Below are 15,383 nucleotides of genomic sequence, written 5' to 3' on the forward strand. Positions count from 1 at the left end.
AATGACCTCACACAACTCGAGTGAAAGTTGGGCTCATTCACCACAGAAGAGAGTTTCCATGGGTCCTCCAGGCGTATAGACTCACTTATATGTTATTGGCTAATACTCTCCTTCTTTAGGAACATACCAGAGTCTGGGAACTTGCCAGAGCCCATGCAGATGAAACTCACAGAGTTAATCCCAATCACCCTCCAGGGCCACTTGCTGTCCCAGATAATACACAAGCTGACATACAGAGTAGGGACCGATTCTCTGCACGTATTATTGCTGGGCTCTAAAAAGCGGCCTGTAAGGCTGTCAATTTCCAAAAATTATAAGAGACCCCATCGGAATTTCTGGATCAGCTTATGAAAGCCCTTCAGCAGTAACCTAGATCCTGGAACCCCAGAAGGCCGTCATGTCCTTATGACATATTTCCTCTCGCAGAGCTACTCCGACATCTGTGCCAAACTAAAAAAGCTCGAACAAGGCCCTGCCACCCCCCAGACTGAGAAATTTCAGATGCTCACCCAGGCCCTGCAGGGTGATTCCTTGGCTCACCACCCATCACCGAACCCCCCCCCCCCAACACACACACACCGGGGCTCCTGCTTCAAATGTGGCAAGGAGGGACATTGGGCCAGGGCATGCCCTGCACCACGCACTCCATGTACTCCTTGCCATAAATGTCAACAACAAGGTCTTTGGGGTTCTGACTGTCCTAGATCCTGTAGGAGGCCTATGGACAGGGAACCCTCTGACCTTCTTGGCATGGCAATCAAAGAATGATGGAGCCATGGGTCCTTGTCCCCAGCCATAATGATCAATAGACAGGAATGCAGGGTGCAGATTCAGGTGGATAGGCGCAAGGTTGACTTTCTCCTTGACACCGGGGCTACCTTCTCAGTCCTGACAGAATTCTGGAGGCAAACAGTATCATCCACCTCTCCTATTGTCAGGGTAGGAGGAAAGATCATTTATCCAAAAAGGACTCCCCTATTACTCTGTTCCATAGACAACTTCCCATTCTCTGACGTTCCTAGTTATGCCCCAATGTCCAGTTCCTTTGCTCAGTCGAGATATTCTCAGTAAATTCAATACAACAATCAACATCCGGGCTCCTGGCATCAGTCTGGCCCCAGAATCAGCCTGTTCATCTTTTCTGGCCCTTTTTGCAGAAGACTGGCCATTCTGCTCCACTTGTGAGGCTGACATAAAACACCATACCTACGAACCTGGTTGACCTGATTGTATGGGATACCCACACCTCCTCCACTGTTTCCTGCCCACCAGTAAAGATCCTAACACCTTCCCCAATCAGGCTCAATATCCCCTGTCCACAAAAGCTCTTCTAGGCCTGCAACCTATTATTCAGGACCTTCTTAGCAAGGGGTACCTCTGTCCTGCTCATTCGCCTTACAATACTCCCATACTAGTGGTAGAAAAGCCCAATGGGTCCTATCGCTTAGTTCAGTACCTATGATTCATCAACAACTCCATTAGGCCCATACATCCTTTGGTTCTCAACCCATACACCCTGCTGTCTCAGATCCCCCACACTTCCATCCACTTCTTGGTCATAGATTTAAAGGATGCTTTCTTCTTCATTCCCTTGCCCCCGAATCACAAGATCTTTTTGCCTTTACCTGGACAGATCCCACCACCATCACCCCCAGTGCCCCAAATCCACCCTCTTGCAATTGTCTGGCAAATCTCTTTGCCCACCTTCAGGGAGGAAAGCACCCCACCACAGCTTTTAAGGCTACTGTGGCCCTCAGGGACTCCTTCCTTGGGCAGATCCAAAAGTCCTAGACCACTCACCTTTAAGACTCAGCTGCTAGAGAGACACTTACCCTCCCCTTTCTCTCTCTTGCCCTGCCTCTCCACTCTTTCCGGCCCTGGGAGTATCCGGCCTCTCCAGGAGGGGGTCCCCAAAAGCCTTGTCCAAGGTCTCCAACGGCTCTGGCTCCTGCCGGGAAGAGAGCTTCGAATGTTAGGATTCGGTGACGACCAATCTCTGCAGCTCGAACCTGCCACTTAGGCACTCCTGACTTTTTGGCTCTAGCGGGGATGCCCCTTTTGCCAATAAACCAATTTCCTCCTTCTCTGCGTCATCTTCCCTCCTCCTTACATGGGTAATGTGTCCTCTCTGCCGGTTGACACTCCCCTACAATGCCTCTTGGATCAAATATAGCACCCAGGCCTGGCCCACTTATCCCTTATACAACCAAAGCAGATGGCCTCTTTTTGGGTCCCTGGATCCCTCCATTCTAAGGGATCTCTACAATTACTGTGAGCATTCAAAAAAAATGGGTAGAGATCACTTATGTCCAGGCTTTCTTCTTGCTCTGATCCAATCCTGTTCTCTGCACCTCTTGTAAACCTCTATAAATTCTTCTAGCCCATCCAAAGGGTGCTCAACAGATGACACAGTTCTCCTACTTTCTTGGCCTTAAAAGGATATTGGGCCTCTCCACAAAAGGCCCAAATAGCATGTAAAGAGGTCACATATCTCTCAAGGGGAAAAGGCCATTACAGTAGACAGAAAACAGTTTATTGGGTCTATACCTACACCAAAGACCAAAGATGACATACTCTCCTTCTTGAGTTTGGCTGGGTACTTCAGGGCCTGGATTCCTATCCCTCCATTATAAGGCATCTCTACAATTAATTTCTCCCTCCTCACCAGGCTGCTATATAATCTGGCCAAGGGCCCCCAAGATGAACCCCTACCCTCAGTGGCAGGGAAGCCCTTTACAATCCTTAAAAAGGCCCTCCTCCGGGCACCCACCCTGCATCTCCCTGACCTCTCCTGACCCATCACCCTCTATCTACATAAGAAACAGGGACAAAATCTGGGTGTTCTGGGTCAGGAATATGGACCCACATTTGCACCAGTGGCCTACCTATCCGACCTCACCATCAGGGGCTGGCAACCATGCCTCAGAGCCCTAGCAGTGGCCCATAACCTCCAGAAAGAAGCACACAAGCTTACCTTTGGGTCCCCGCTAACCATCTCATCTCCACACATTCTAAAAGATTTCCTCACTTACAAGGGCTACAGCCACTTCCTCCTTTCAGGGTTCTATCCCTCCTTGTAAATCCCCCCATCTCTTTTCAGTCCTGCTCTCCATTAAATCCTGCCTCCCTCCTCCCATCTTCTCCCTTTCAAGATCCCATCCACAAATGCCTGGAGGTATTAGAGACGATTTTACCCATCCCTACCACCATTTCTGAGGGACCCCTGCCCTCTTATATATGAAGGGGGTAAAGTGGCCGGATATGCTGTCATTTCCCTCTCATTCGTCATAGAAGCAAAACCTCTCTCACCCAATACCACCAACCAAGAAGCTGAACTCATAGCTGCCACAAGGGCATGCGAGCTAGTGGAGGGAAAAACCCTCTCCCTAAAGAGGGCTATTGACCACCAGAGGGATGGCAGTCATTAATTCCACACTCATTTCTGGCCTACTAATCCATTGCAAGGCCCATCAAACTGACTCCTCTCTTACTATTATGGGGAATTCCAAGGCTGAACAAGTGGCTCGATCGGTCACCCTACAGAGATTTACCTCCTCTCCTCTACTCTTCATTACCACCAGGGATCAACCCAAAGATCCCCAACAACTCTTCCAGTTTCTTTACTCTATTCCATTCTACTCCACAGAGTCTGACTACTTTCCTTCACTCCTTTTTCACCCTTTCCCCATGCGATAAGACCCTCCTACAACAGATCACTTCTGCTTGTCAGATCTTCCAGAGAAACAATACCAATACTCCATTAAAACCTAAACCTTTCCCTTCTCATCAGGCCCACGGTCATACCCTGGCTGCAGACTGGCAGATTGATTTCACCAACATGCCCCCAGTGAAAAACATAAAATATCTTCTTGTATTGGTAGATACTTTTTCAGGATGAGTTGAAGCCTTTCCCACTTCTAACAAACAGAACTCTACAGTAGTTGATCTGTTGCTTACTCACATAATCGCCCATTTCAGGATGCCCACTTCTATCCAATCAGACAATGGCCCAGAATTCACCTCTCAGATAATTCAGGGACTGGCTCACACGCTATCACTCCCTTGGCATTTCCATTGCCATTACTACCCCCAGGCTTCTGGAAAGGTTGAAAGGAACAATGGGTTCCTTAAAGAGACCCCCACCAAACTCACCAAGGAATTAAGCCTGGACTGGGTAAAAGTGCTCCCCTTGGCTTTATTGCGCATTAGAGCCTTGCCAAAGAAGCCTTCTAATCTCTCACATTTTGAAATCATGTATGGCCATCTCCTTGTTCCTCTTGGATTGTCTACAGAACCCCTACACATCTCTATAACCTTTGCCTTGCCCCTCCTCTTCCATCTACGCTCTGAACTCTGGTGCTATCAAGACTGGCTCCTTCCTGACCCCAGGCTCTTTCAAAACCCTATCTCCTTAACACCTGGTCAACTTGTTTACTATTGCCCACCAGGTGAAAGCCCCCTCTAAAGCCAAAATAGTAGAGTCCTGCTCAGGTGATTATGTGCACTCCCTTGACGGCCAAACTCAAGCTGTTTAATAACCAACTTACCCTGTGGATTCACATTTCCAGGCTTAAGCCCGGTGCTCCTACACCTTCATCAGAAGAGCCAATGATCATCACCTGTCATTGAGTACTCTTGTCATCCCTTCCCACAAGAACCCCTCAAGCTCCGCCTCTCCCATGTCTCCATTCTTAGCCCAATACCTAAAGCTCCCCCTCATTTCTGGCCCCTCTTAGGTCCTCTCTTTGCCCTATGTCTGGAGATTCAAAGAAAGTGACCCTAAGGGCTCCCTCCAGCCAGATCCCCTTCTCCTCCTTACAGAACCCCTACTTGCTTGGATCTGGCCAGTAGTGGGACCCTTGTGTGTTGTCCTTCTGACAAACCACTTAGGTGTCCAGAGCATGGTGACCACTGAGTAAGTGTGAACTACCTTAATAATAAGAGAGCACTTTACCAGTTACCTTCTGTGCCTAAGGAGGAATATGTGTGTTTTTTTTTAACCTCCCAGTTTCACAATAATTTCAAGTATCAGTATTTAAGGTTGAGGTGTTTCACATAAAACCTGGAGAGATCTGACTGCTCTCAAAGGGAAATCTAGTAACAATGGGCCACCATCCCCCCTTGGCCACCTTGGTTCAGAACGTGGGAGAAGCTGCCTTCTTTATTACAAAGCCAGTGTTTTCTTGGTGTGACTAGGGAAAGCTGGGAACAGTGATAAGTGAGAGAAGCAAGCTGGTTTGGAAAGCTCGGATATTTCGAGAAGGGTAAAGAGAGAAGCAAGCTGGTTTCAGAGATACCCAGATAGGAGAGAGTTTGAATAGAGAGGGGAGGGAGCTAGCCCAAATGCTCAAGCCCCCACTCAAGGCTGAACACTTAACCCCCTTGTACCAACAAGTCAACTTGCAGACCCAGAGACCCCATTAGATTTGGGCTATAAAAACTCCCTGTGCCTGTTCCTTCCCTTTGTCATAAAGTTCATTCAGACTCAGGTGGGTAAAAAATTTCTAATCAAGCTTTTAACCAGCTTCTCCTCAGGAATTATCAACTCCTGACAACTGATGATACCTACAGTAGAAACCTATGCTGAATGGACTGACATCATCATGGATCTGTGGTGCAAGGAACCTTCATTGATCTGGTTCCTGAATTTATACCGGTCCTCTCTGCCATCCTGTGGGGGCTCCTTACATCTCTCCTCTCTGATTATCCTACACCACCCCTCTCAGCAGGAATCAGCTAGAATGAGTCGATGCCCACTCTCATTTAATAACAAAGAGGGGGGGAATATTGGGAGTTACCCCAGATCCAAAGACTAACTTCCCCATCCCCCCAAGAAGAACTATCCAATGGTGAGCCCTGCTGGCTCAAATGATCCTTACCCGCCAATCAGACTAGCCCTGCTGGCTCACATGATCCTTATCCACCAATCAGACTAGCCATGCTGGCTCACATGATCCTTACCAAGCAATCAGAATGCACCCCATGGCAACTGTCAAACCATTAAACTGTTAAACTGTCATAACTGTCAAACCATCCAAACCATCTTACTCATACCTGAGTAAGAGACTAAACATAATAGCAGGTTAATCCTCAATGCTCTGAGAGTCCAACAAAAATCCTCTTTGCAGTCTCTGTGGTTTTGGATCACTATAGCACCCTCATCATAGATTTACCCTCATTCCCTAGTAGTAACATATAAGTATGTGTGTGTTATACAGTTACTAAGCTCCTTCCATACCACAGAGATGTTTCCTCAACAGTAATCAAAGGGGTCAGAAGAGGCCAGACTGGCCTGACCTGAGCCAGTCATGAGGGAAGAGGTGCATGCTCCATGAGGATAAAACATCTTCCAGGTCCTCAGGACCTCTGATATCAGCAGAGGTGAATAGAGATCTGAAGACCGATGGCATCAGGGATTCCCACTCAGAAGACATACCCTGGATCTCCTCTGGGCACCTTTACCCAAGATAGCAATTAACTTGGGCCATGTGCACTGAAGTGAGTATCCCATGGTGTGTACTTGAAGTTTGTTTGCAGTGGAGGGGGAACTGAGTAATTTGGGGAATCTGGTTTTGAAGATAACATGGAAATACTCTCTCTAGGAGCTAGTTAATAATACAGAGTTAATTCCTATGGTCCCTGATTTGTTCATTACAGAATCCAGGTCTCTGTAGCCCCTTTCTGTGCTACTCTTTTGAGAAGACAGTCTGAGTGTCTTCTTGCCCAGTTCCCACTTTTCTGTTTTTTTCCCATGTGTCATATTAAAGAAATGATAGCAGGTAATTCCCACACTCAGTCTTGTTGGTGCTTCAATTCTATGAACCACACAAAATAGCATGTCAGGAGATTTTATATGGACCAATAGAAAGAACCATGCATTTTCCTACATTTCATTTACTCCCATGTTTTATTCACTCACTGTCTTACTCTCATCATGAGCATATTTGAGCTATTCTCATTTCTCTTTTTTCAACTCAGATATTAAGATGCCTTGCTTCACTGCGCTTGCCTTGACTCTATATCAAGGCTTGTTGTTTAAGTAGAGGAAACATATTAGCACTTGCTTCAAAACCTACAGGCTATTACTTTTATCTGGTGCCTTCCTTCTATCAAAATTAAAGTGAGATAGGTGGACTAGATAAAGGGTAATGAGAAGCAGGAGATGGTACATGATAAGGGAAGAACAGCAGAGTGAATCTGAACGAATTTTCACATATATGAATATATGTAAAATACATATATGATTATACCACATACATGGATATTCCACAAGGAACCTCACCATAATGTATATTCACAAGTTTCTATTTAAAAAAGCCTAAAAGTAAATAGTAGAAAGATCAGTAGAGTAGAAGAAAGAAAAGAGAGAGGGAGGAAGGAAGGGAAAGTGAAATACTGCAGACTGAATTGGGACAGATTACATTCCATGCTTTGTAATTATGTCAAAATTAATCCTAATGTTAGACATAAATAAAAAGAAAAAAAGATGCAATACATTCTGTTTTATGTCACTTGCATTGGATATTGATTAATACAAATCCTAAACTCAAGTTGACATAGTTTTGTCTGTAACTCCTAAGGAGTAAAAGACCCCTCATGCTTGTTATCACTATGTAATCAGTACACTTCTTGGAATGCAGCAGGCACTCATAAAATATTTCTCAAACAATGAATAAATCATATATATGCCAACACTGCCTTAATTAAAACTATATTCTGTCATAAAGGGAGATACCAGATAAAAGTAATAGCCTGTAGGTTTTGAAGCAAGTGATAATATGTTTCCTCTACTTAAACAACAAGCCATGATATAGAGTCAAGGTAAGCTCAGTGAAGCAAGGCATTTTAATATCTGAGTTGAGAAAAGAGAAACAGTCTGAGTGTCTTCTTGGCTAGCTGCCACTTTCTGTTTTTTTCCCATGTGTTGTATTATAGAAATGATAGCAGGTAATTCCTACACTCAGTCTTGTTTGTGCTTCAAAACAAGAAACAAGAATAGCTCAAATATGCTTATGATGAGAGGAGGGCAGTGAGTGAATAAAATATGGGAGTAAATGAAATATAGGGAATGCACTTTTCTTTCTATTGGTCCATATAAAATCTCCTAACATGCTATTTTATGTGGTCCATAGAATTGAAGCACCAACAAGACTGAGAATGGGAATTACCTCCTGCCAATTCTATCATATGAGACATGAAAAAAACAGTAAAGTGGCCACTGGGCAAGAAGACACTCAGACTGTCTTCTCACAAGAGTAGCATGGAAAGGGGCTACAGAGAACTGGATTCTGTAATGAACAAAACAAATCAGGGACTGTAGGAACAGTTACTCTGTATTATTAACTAGCACCTACAGAGAGTATTCCCATGTTATATTCAGAACCATATCCCCCAAATTACCCAGTTCCCCCACCCCTGAAAACAAACTTCAAGTACAGCACCATGGGATACTCACTTCAGTGCACATGGTACAGACTAATTGGTATCTTGGGTAATGGTGCCCAGAAGATATCCGGTGTGTCTTCTGAGTGGTAATCCCTTATGCCATCGGTCTTCAGATCTCTATTCACCTCTGCTGACATCAGAGGTCCTGAGGACCTGGAGGATGTTTCATCCTCATGGAGCATGCACCTCTTCCCTCATGACTGGCTCAGGTCAGGCCAGTCTGGCCTCTTCTGACCCCTTTGATTACTGTTGAGGAAACATCTCTGTGGTATGGAAGGAGCTTAGTAACTGCATAACACATACATACTTGTATCTTACTACTAGGGAATGAGGGTAAACTATGACGAGGGTGCTATAGTGATCCAAAACCACAGAGACTGCAAAGAGGATTTTTGTTGGACTCTGGGAGCATTGAGGATTAACCTGCTATTATGTTTAGTCTCTTACTCAGGTAACATGAATGGCCATTTCTATTTCCCAGGCTCTCAATCTGGTAATGGAAGGAGGTTCAAATATAAGTTCAGAGCCAAGAGGAAACATATGCACCACTGGTCCCAACTAGTAGGGGCCATATGTGTTCAGTTTTACTTAATCTGTCTGACAGGGCTCAAAATAATGAACACAGATTTTCAGAGGGTCCTAGAACACCATGTCCTATTGTTTGTGTGATGCTCCATCACTAGGATAATTAGTGCAAACCATGATGAGTGAGCTGGACAAATATTCTCTCTGGTATTCTGCTAGAAGATGCAGCTTCCAATGTTAGAGGAGGAGTCGAGGAGTTCTTCAGCAAGTGCTTGTGTGGAAGACCAATAGCCAATGTGTGGCTGGGAGGATGTTCTTCTCTCTCCATTTCACTTCTGTGCACAAATCTCTGCAGAGCAAATTGCAGGTGAGGTTTGTTGGAGCTTGAGTTGTTCAGAAGCCTTTATTAGAAACTAGGGCATTGTGAGATTATCCTTTAATCAATGGTGACATTTCATCAGCACATGAGGATGCTTCCTGAGAAGATAGAGAGAAACATAATTTAATGGGTACAAGAATGGGTTGCCTAAGGAAGTAAGAGAGAATAGAGCCAGATCATGGAAAACTTATGCCAAGGAGGTTCATAGAGATAGTCAGAAACTAATGAAGAAAGAGAAAGAGATGTGTGTGGATAATTAGGTAGAAAAGATGTGTGCAGATCATGTCAACTGAGTTGAAGTAATCAGGGGAACCAGGATTGAAATTATTCTCTTAGTCCACAGAAGCTGAGCAGGAAGTAACAATGTGTGACACGACTGTCATTATAATCCTATAGTGACCCTGGGACAGAAGAAAAATAAATGTGAACTCGTTTTTACTGGTAGAGTTGAAATTTGATTAGAATGCATTAAGTCCTGTGTTTTTTGCTTTTATTTTTGAAGTTTATTTTTTATACTCACATAATTATTTTTAATTACTGGTATTTACTCTTATAATTGCCATGAGCACTTTCCTTCATTGGTGGTGGTTCTTTCCTGTTGGTGAACATCAATGAATCAGAATATGTGAAAGTATAGGAAGATATTTAGTAGGTAAGACACGAGAAGTGATAGAAGGCTCTACTTAGTTTATGACTTTTTGAGTCTAATTTCCCCATGGAGATCAACTTCTCATTCTGATTAGTGTTTGTGGCAGAACTGGAGAGAGGGCAGATTGGCAAGTGTGGCTGAATCTAAATGAAAAACCTAGTTTTGTCAGCATTTTATGTAATCTGTTGACTCACAAATCTACCCAGGACATAGGTATGGTTGCTTTGTTTTGTGTCAGCACAGCACTCATGCATTTTTAAAAAATTTTGCTCAATGTTCAAATAAAGACACATAAGATATCCTTCTACCTTATATTATATGACTATTCTATGTATAATCTTAGATGTCGTCAACTTTTCCTAAGTAGAGTATATAAAATATACAACCCTTTCCTCATTAAGGGAAAAAAATCCTTTTTTTGTATGTTATGTGATATTTATTCGATTTCTATGGATTCATACTCCTTCATTTATATCTAGTTATTTGAGATATGATTTTAGGTATTATTCACACCTCATGTTTGATAAGAGGATGACAATGTAATAAATGCTTAATTTGTGTAATATAAATATACAAATTCTTATCACCATTAAGAATAAATGCACAAAGTATGGCAGTTTGTGTTCCTGGGGGTTGTCCACATGGTCATTACTGGTCTTTATAACTATCCTATTTCACTCCACAGTCCATACTGCTTTGGTTCACACCTGGTCATTATTCCTGGTCAGGTGGGTGACCCAAACCTTCATCTCTGAAGGATCTGAGCCCTTATTAGTGTGACCTGACTTGGGCTTTAGTTTCCTATTGCCCTCCATCACAGGACCTGGGAGTTTGAAGAGACACTGAGAAAATGTCCTATGTCACACTTGCTCTTCCTCTATGTATTGTGTAGTAGCAACTGAGTTTCCCCTTCATAGTAGGAATCAATTATTCCATGCCACAGAGTGACCTTCTTCTTCACCTGTTGATTCAGCTATAATGAGCATCCTAAAGTGGCAGCAGGGCAATCTCTACTCTCAGAAAATGGAATCACTTTGTGTCTGGGAAGTAGAATCTCTCCCTTTGTAGCTAAGAGTTTTCTAAAGCAGCAGAACTGAAAAGTACAGGAACAAATAATGTTGGTGGGTCATAGACATCAATGTTATAGGGAAAGAACACACTCTCATTTCTATCCATCGAATTCTTGGGGTCTGATCCTATGAATCCTTGCTGTGAGGGAAGTAGTACCATAAATTAGATGCAGACATGGAGCATGTACCACACTCTGGAGGACATAGGCCCAGCAATGAGAGGTGTTGCCACCTAGGTTTTGCTTGAAGCAGAGTCTTAACAGGGTATTTCACCATTCTATCAGGTTCTGTGTTTCAGGAAGATGGAGGACCTATGTTAAGTATAACAAATCCCATGAACACAGGCCATATTGCACAATTGTTTGCTTGAATCAAGCTCCTTGATCAGGAGCAATGCTGCATGGAATACTCTTATGGCAAATAAAGCATTCTGTGAGTCCAGAGATGTTAGTTCTGGCAACAGCACTTCAAGTGAGGAAGCAAAATCCATACCCAGAGTGAGTGTCCAGTCCAGGAAAATAAAGGAGTGTCCCTTTCATGTTGAATGTGGTCCAATGTCATCAATGTGCTGTGGAGGGGCTGGCTGATCACCCCAGGGAATGGTGCAATGTTGGGAACTCAGGTTGGTCTTTGCTATTAGCAGTAAGTATTCAGCAGTGGCTTCAGACAGATTGGCCTTGGTGAGTGTAAGTCCATCATGCTGAATCCAGGGATTAATTTTAACCGTGATGCCATGTCCAGTTTGTTCATGGATCTATTGGGCAGATGCCAGGACTGAGTGAGGAAACAGGGGTTGATATCCAAAGTACATGTTAACCCATTTTGTATAAGAATCTCTATCCCATGGGTGGTAGTGATGAGTATTTCTTTCTTGTTTCCATAAGAATCTTTTTCATATATATCATTCAGAAAATTTTGAAGTTCCAGGATATTAAAGGGACACATGTATCAGAGGAATGAATGTCTCCCCTAGGTGAAATAAGAACTTTAAATTTTCTCCTGGAGAAAGGGTTAATGTGTTTGCCTTCATGCTGGATGTATTGTATTTAGTTACACAGGTATCATTTTTGTATTTGGAGGTTAACTTGACTGGTGGAAGTTGTGAATGTGTGCCAAAAGGGCAGAAAATGTACTGCAGTGACTTTGTGATGTGTGAGGTTGTCTAGGATGAACTACATTTCCCAAAATTCTCTCTAATTTCTCATTTCTAGTTAAGATGGATCTTAGAGGAGCTTCCTGAGAGAACAGAGGGCAGAAGAAAAGCAGCCATCCTGTAGTACTAACATGTTGTTGCTGGTCTGCTGGCTCACACCTCACTGGTATGGAGCAGTGGCTGGGCCTGCAGTTGCTCTACCTTCCCCAGGATTCTCCTTTAGGCTCTTGGAATTCTGGGCTAGGGGTGTGCATTCAGCTTCATTAGGAAATCTGACCTAAATTTCCCATATGCCTATATGAATATACCATATGGATCTCATCTGGATGTATAACCACAAGTAACTAATAAAAAACTATAAATAAATAGCAGATCAGCAGAGTAGAGGGAAGGGATCAGAGGAAGGGAGGAGGGGAGGGAAAGGGGAAGTATGGGGACTGAATTGAGGCCTATTTTATGCTTTTTAATTATGTTAAAAGAAACCCAAATATTTTGTAGAATTCAAAATAACCAATACAAAAAAGGAACCCCAGTGCCTAATTCCATAGGCAAGCAGAACTGACTCTTTTTTGTTTGTTTGTTTTCTCTTGTGGGGGTCACAGCTCATGCTTTTGTATTTCATCTGTCTCTTGTCTGCCTTGCTTTGTACTATCTTCCCTTTCTACTGTTTGTCCTGTAGACTTAAAGTTTCCACATCAGACTTAAACACGACAGCAGTACACTAACTCCTTAACCAGCTTCCACAAAAAAATAAGGCCAAAGTTCTGTAATGTAACCCTTAACAATTACATGTATTAATAGAAATGTCTTAGTGGTTCAGCTGCTCTTGTTATAAGCTGCCTGGTAAAATAAGAAACATAATCCAACAACCATACAAACATAGACACACACTAACACAAATCATATATATGATTACCCACATATATTCCTATATTTAGTAAGAAGAGTCATAAATTTTGGCCCTTAATAGAGTCTTGGAATTTCAAATGACCATGATTGTGATAACAAATTTTAGGTTTCTCTTATTTTGAAAAAACTGAATTTCAATAATTTCAGCTGCAGGATAATTACAAATAGAGAAAAAATCTCTTCACAAATGTTTGATTAGATCAAAAGAGCTTATCACCATGTACACAGGATCCCATATTTCTGGCATCACACTTTGTCTCCACTCCCTGTTTCCCTAGGGACTGAAAAGGGACCATGTGGCTGAGGAATCAGACATCTCTGGCAGACTTCATCCTTGAAGGGCTCTTCGATGACACCCCGACCCACCTTTTCCTTTTCTGCCTGACCATGTTGGTCTTCCTTGTTGCACTGAGTGGCAACACCCTCACCATCCTCCTCATCTGTGTGGATCATGGGCTTCACACCCCCATGTACTTCCTGCTCAGCCAGCTCTCCCTCATGGACCTGATGCACATCTGCACAACCATCCCCAAGATGGCTACCAACTACCTATCTGGCAGGAAGTCCATCTCCTTTGTGGGCTGTGCCACCCAGCACTTCCTCTATTTGTCTCTGGGTGGTGCTGAATGTGTTCTGCTAGCTCTCATGTGCTATGACAGTTATGTTGCCATCTGTCATCCTCTGCATTACACTGTGCTCATGAGCAGGAAGGTGGCAGTGATGATGGCCCTCACATCATGGTTGGGGGCATCTCTGAACTCCATAATTCACACTTTCATCTTGATGCACTTTCCTTTCTGTGGGACTCGGAAAATACATCACTTCTACTGTGAGTATCCAGCTGTCGTGAAGTTGGTGTGTGTTGACATCACTGTATATGAGTCCACAGTGTACATCAGCATCATCGTGCTTCTCCTCCTCCCAATAATTCTGGTTTCTACATTCTATGGCTTCATCCTGCACAGTGTCATTGAGATGCGTTCAGCTGGGATTAAGAGAAATGCCTTTGCCACTTGCAGCTCCCACCTCATTGTGGTGTCTCTCTGGTTTGGTGCCTGCATCTTCTCATACATGAGGCCCAGGTCCCAGTGCACTCCACTGCAAGACAAAGTTGGTTCTGTGTTCTATAGCATCATTACTCCTACACTGAATCCTCTGATTTATACTCTCCAGAATAAGGATGTAGCTAAGGCTCTGAGGAGAGTGTTAGGGATACAGATCACCCAGTGATTGCACTCACAGTTGTCCCAAACAGAGAATGGAATAGAATAAGCTCCTTATGTTGATCTGAATAAACCTTTCAAGAATCCAGGTCTCTGATTCTCTTTGCAAGAAATAGGTGGCTTATGTATAGCTTCACTGTTTTAACTTGGTCTCAGGCATCCAAGCATCATGGGGCACATTTCAAACCCCCTAGAGAAGTAGGGAAAAAGATTAAAAATCTCTCCAAAGAAGACTTCCAAAGTTCAGTGACACTTCAACAAATATTAAATAAAGATATAAGGGCTTTTCTCATTAATATTTTCATCCACAAAATAGATATAAATGATGCCACTCAAGAGTATTTATGAAATATAAAATCAGAAGACCTTGCTTATTATCAGAAGCATGGGACATGAAGTGAAGGGTTTCTTGAAAGGAAGGGTGAGAGATAAGTTATGTTGTTAGACTTGTAGAGTTTCCTGAATCAGTAAGTTTTTAGAAGGGAAGTATTATTACATACAAAGTAATAGTGCCTGTACATACTTTTTGTAAAATATGTATGTATTTTTTAATTTGTTTTAATTAGTTCTACGTGACCGTAGAATGTGTTTATGCACTTTGATATGTCATACATAGATTGGATATAATTTCTCATTTTTCGGAGTGTACCTGTTGTGGAATCATATTGGTCATGTAGTCACATATATACATACATTAATAATGTCTGTTTTTTATACTGCCTTTCCTATCACTACATACTCTTTCCTCGCCTCCCATCACTTCCCTCTAACTAATCTAAGGTAATGCTATCCTTCCCTAGTGTCCCCTGCCTAATTGTGAATTAGCATCTGCATATTAGGGAGAACATTTGGCCTTTGGTTTTGTGAGATTGGCTTCTTTCACTTAGTATGATTTTTCTCCAACTTCAAACATTTACTAATAAATGGCATAATTTCACTCTTCTTTAAACCTGAGTAATATTCCATTGAGTATATATACCACATTTTCTTGATCCATTCATCGATTGCGGGACACCTAGGTTGGTTCCAC

The 15,383-nt window shown here is 42.9% G+C and overlaps 1 protein-coding gene across 1 annotated transcript; it reads left to right on the top strand.

The window, feature by feature from the left end:
• Nucleotides 1-13,279: 13,279 nt before the first annotated feature.
• LOC107133687 (olfactory receptor 2AE1-like) lies at nt 13,280-14,360 on the top strand. The gene has a single exon (XM_015475929.2). It carries the CDS (start codon nt 13,425-13,427, stop codon nt 14,358-14,360), a length of 936 nt encoding a protein of 311 aa, XP_015331415.1. The 5' UTR covers nt 13,280-13,424.
• Nucleotides 14,361-15,383: the final 1,023 nt, after the last annotated feature.

This window comes from Marmota marmota, unplaced genomic scaffold, assembly GCF_001458135.2.
Source record: "Marmota marmota marmota unplaced genomic scaffold, marMar, whole genome shotgun sequence".
Classification (NCBI taxonomy): domain Eukaryota; kingdom Metazoa; phylum Chordata; class Mammalia; order Rodentia; family Sciuridae; genus Marmota; species Marmota marmota.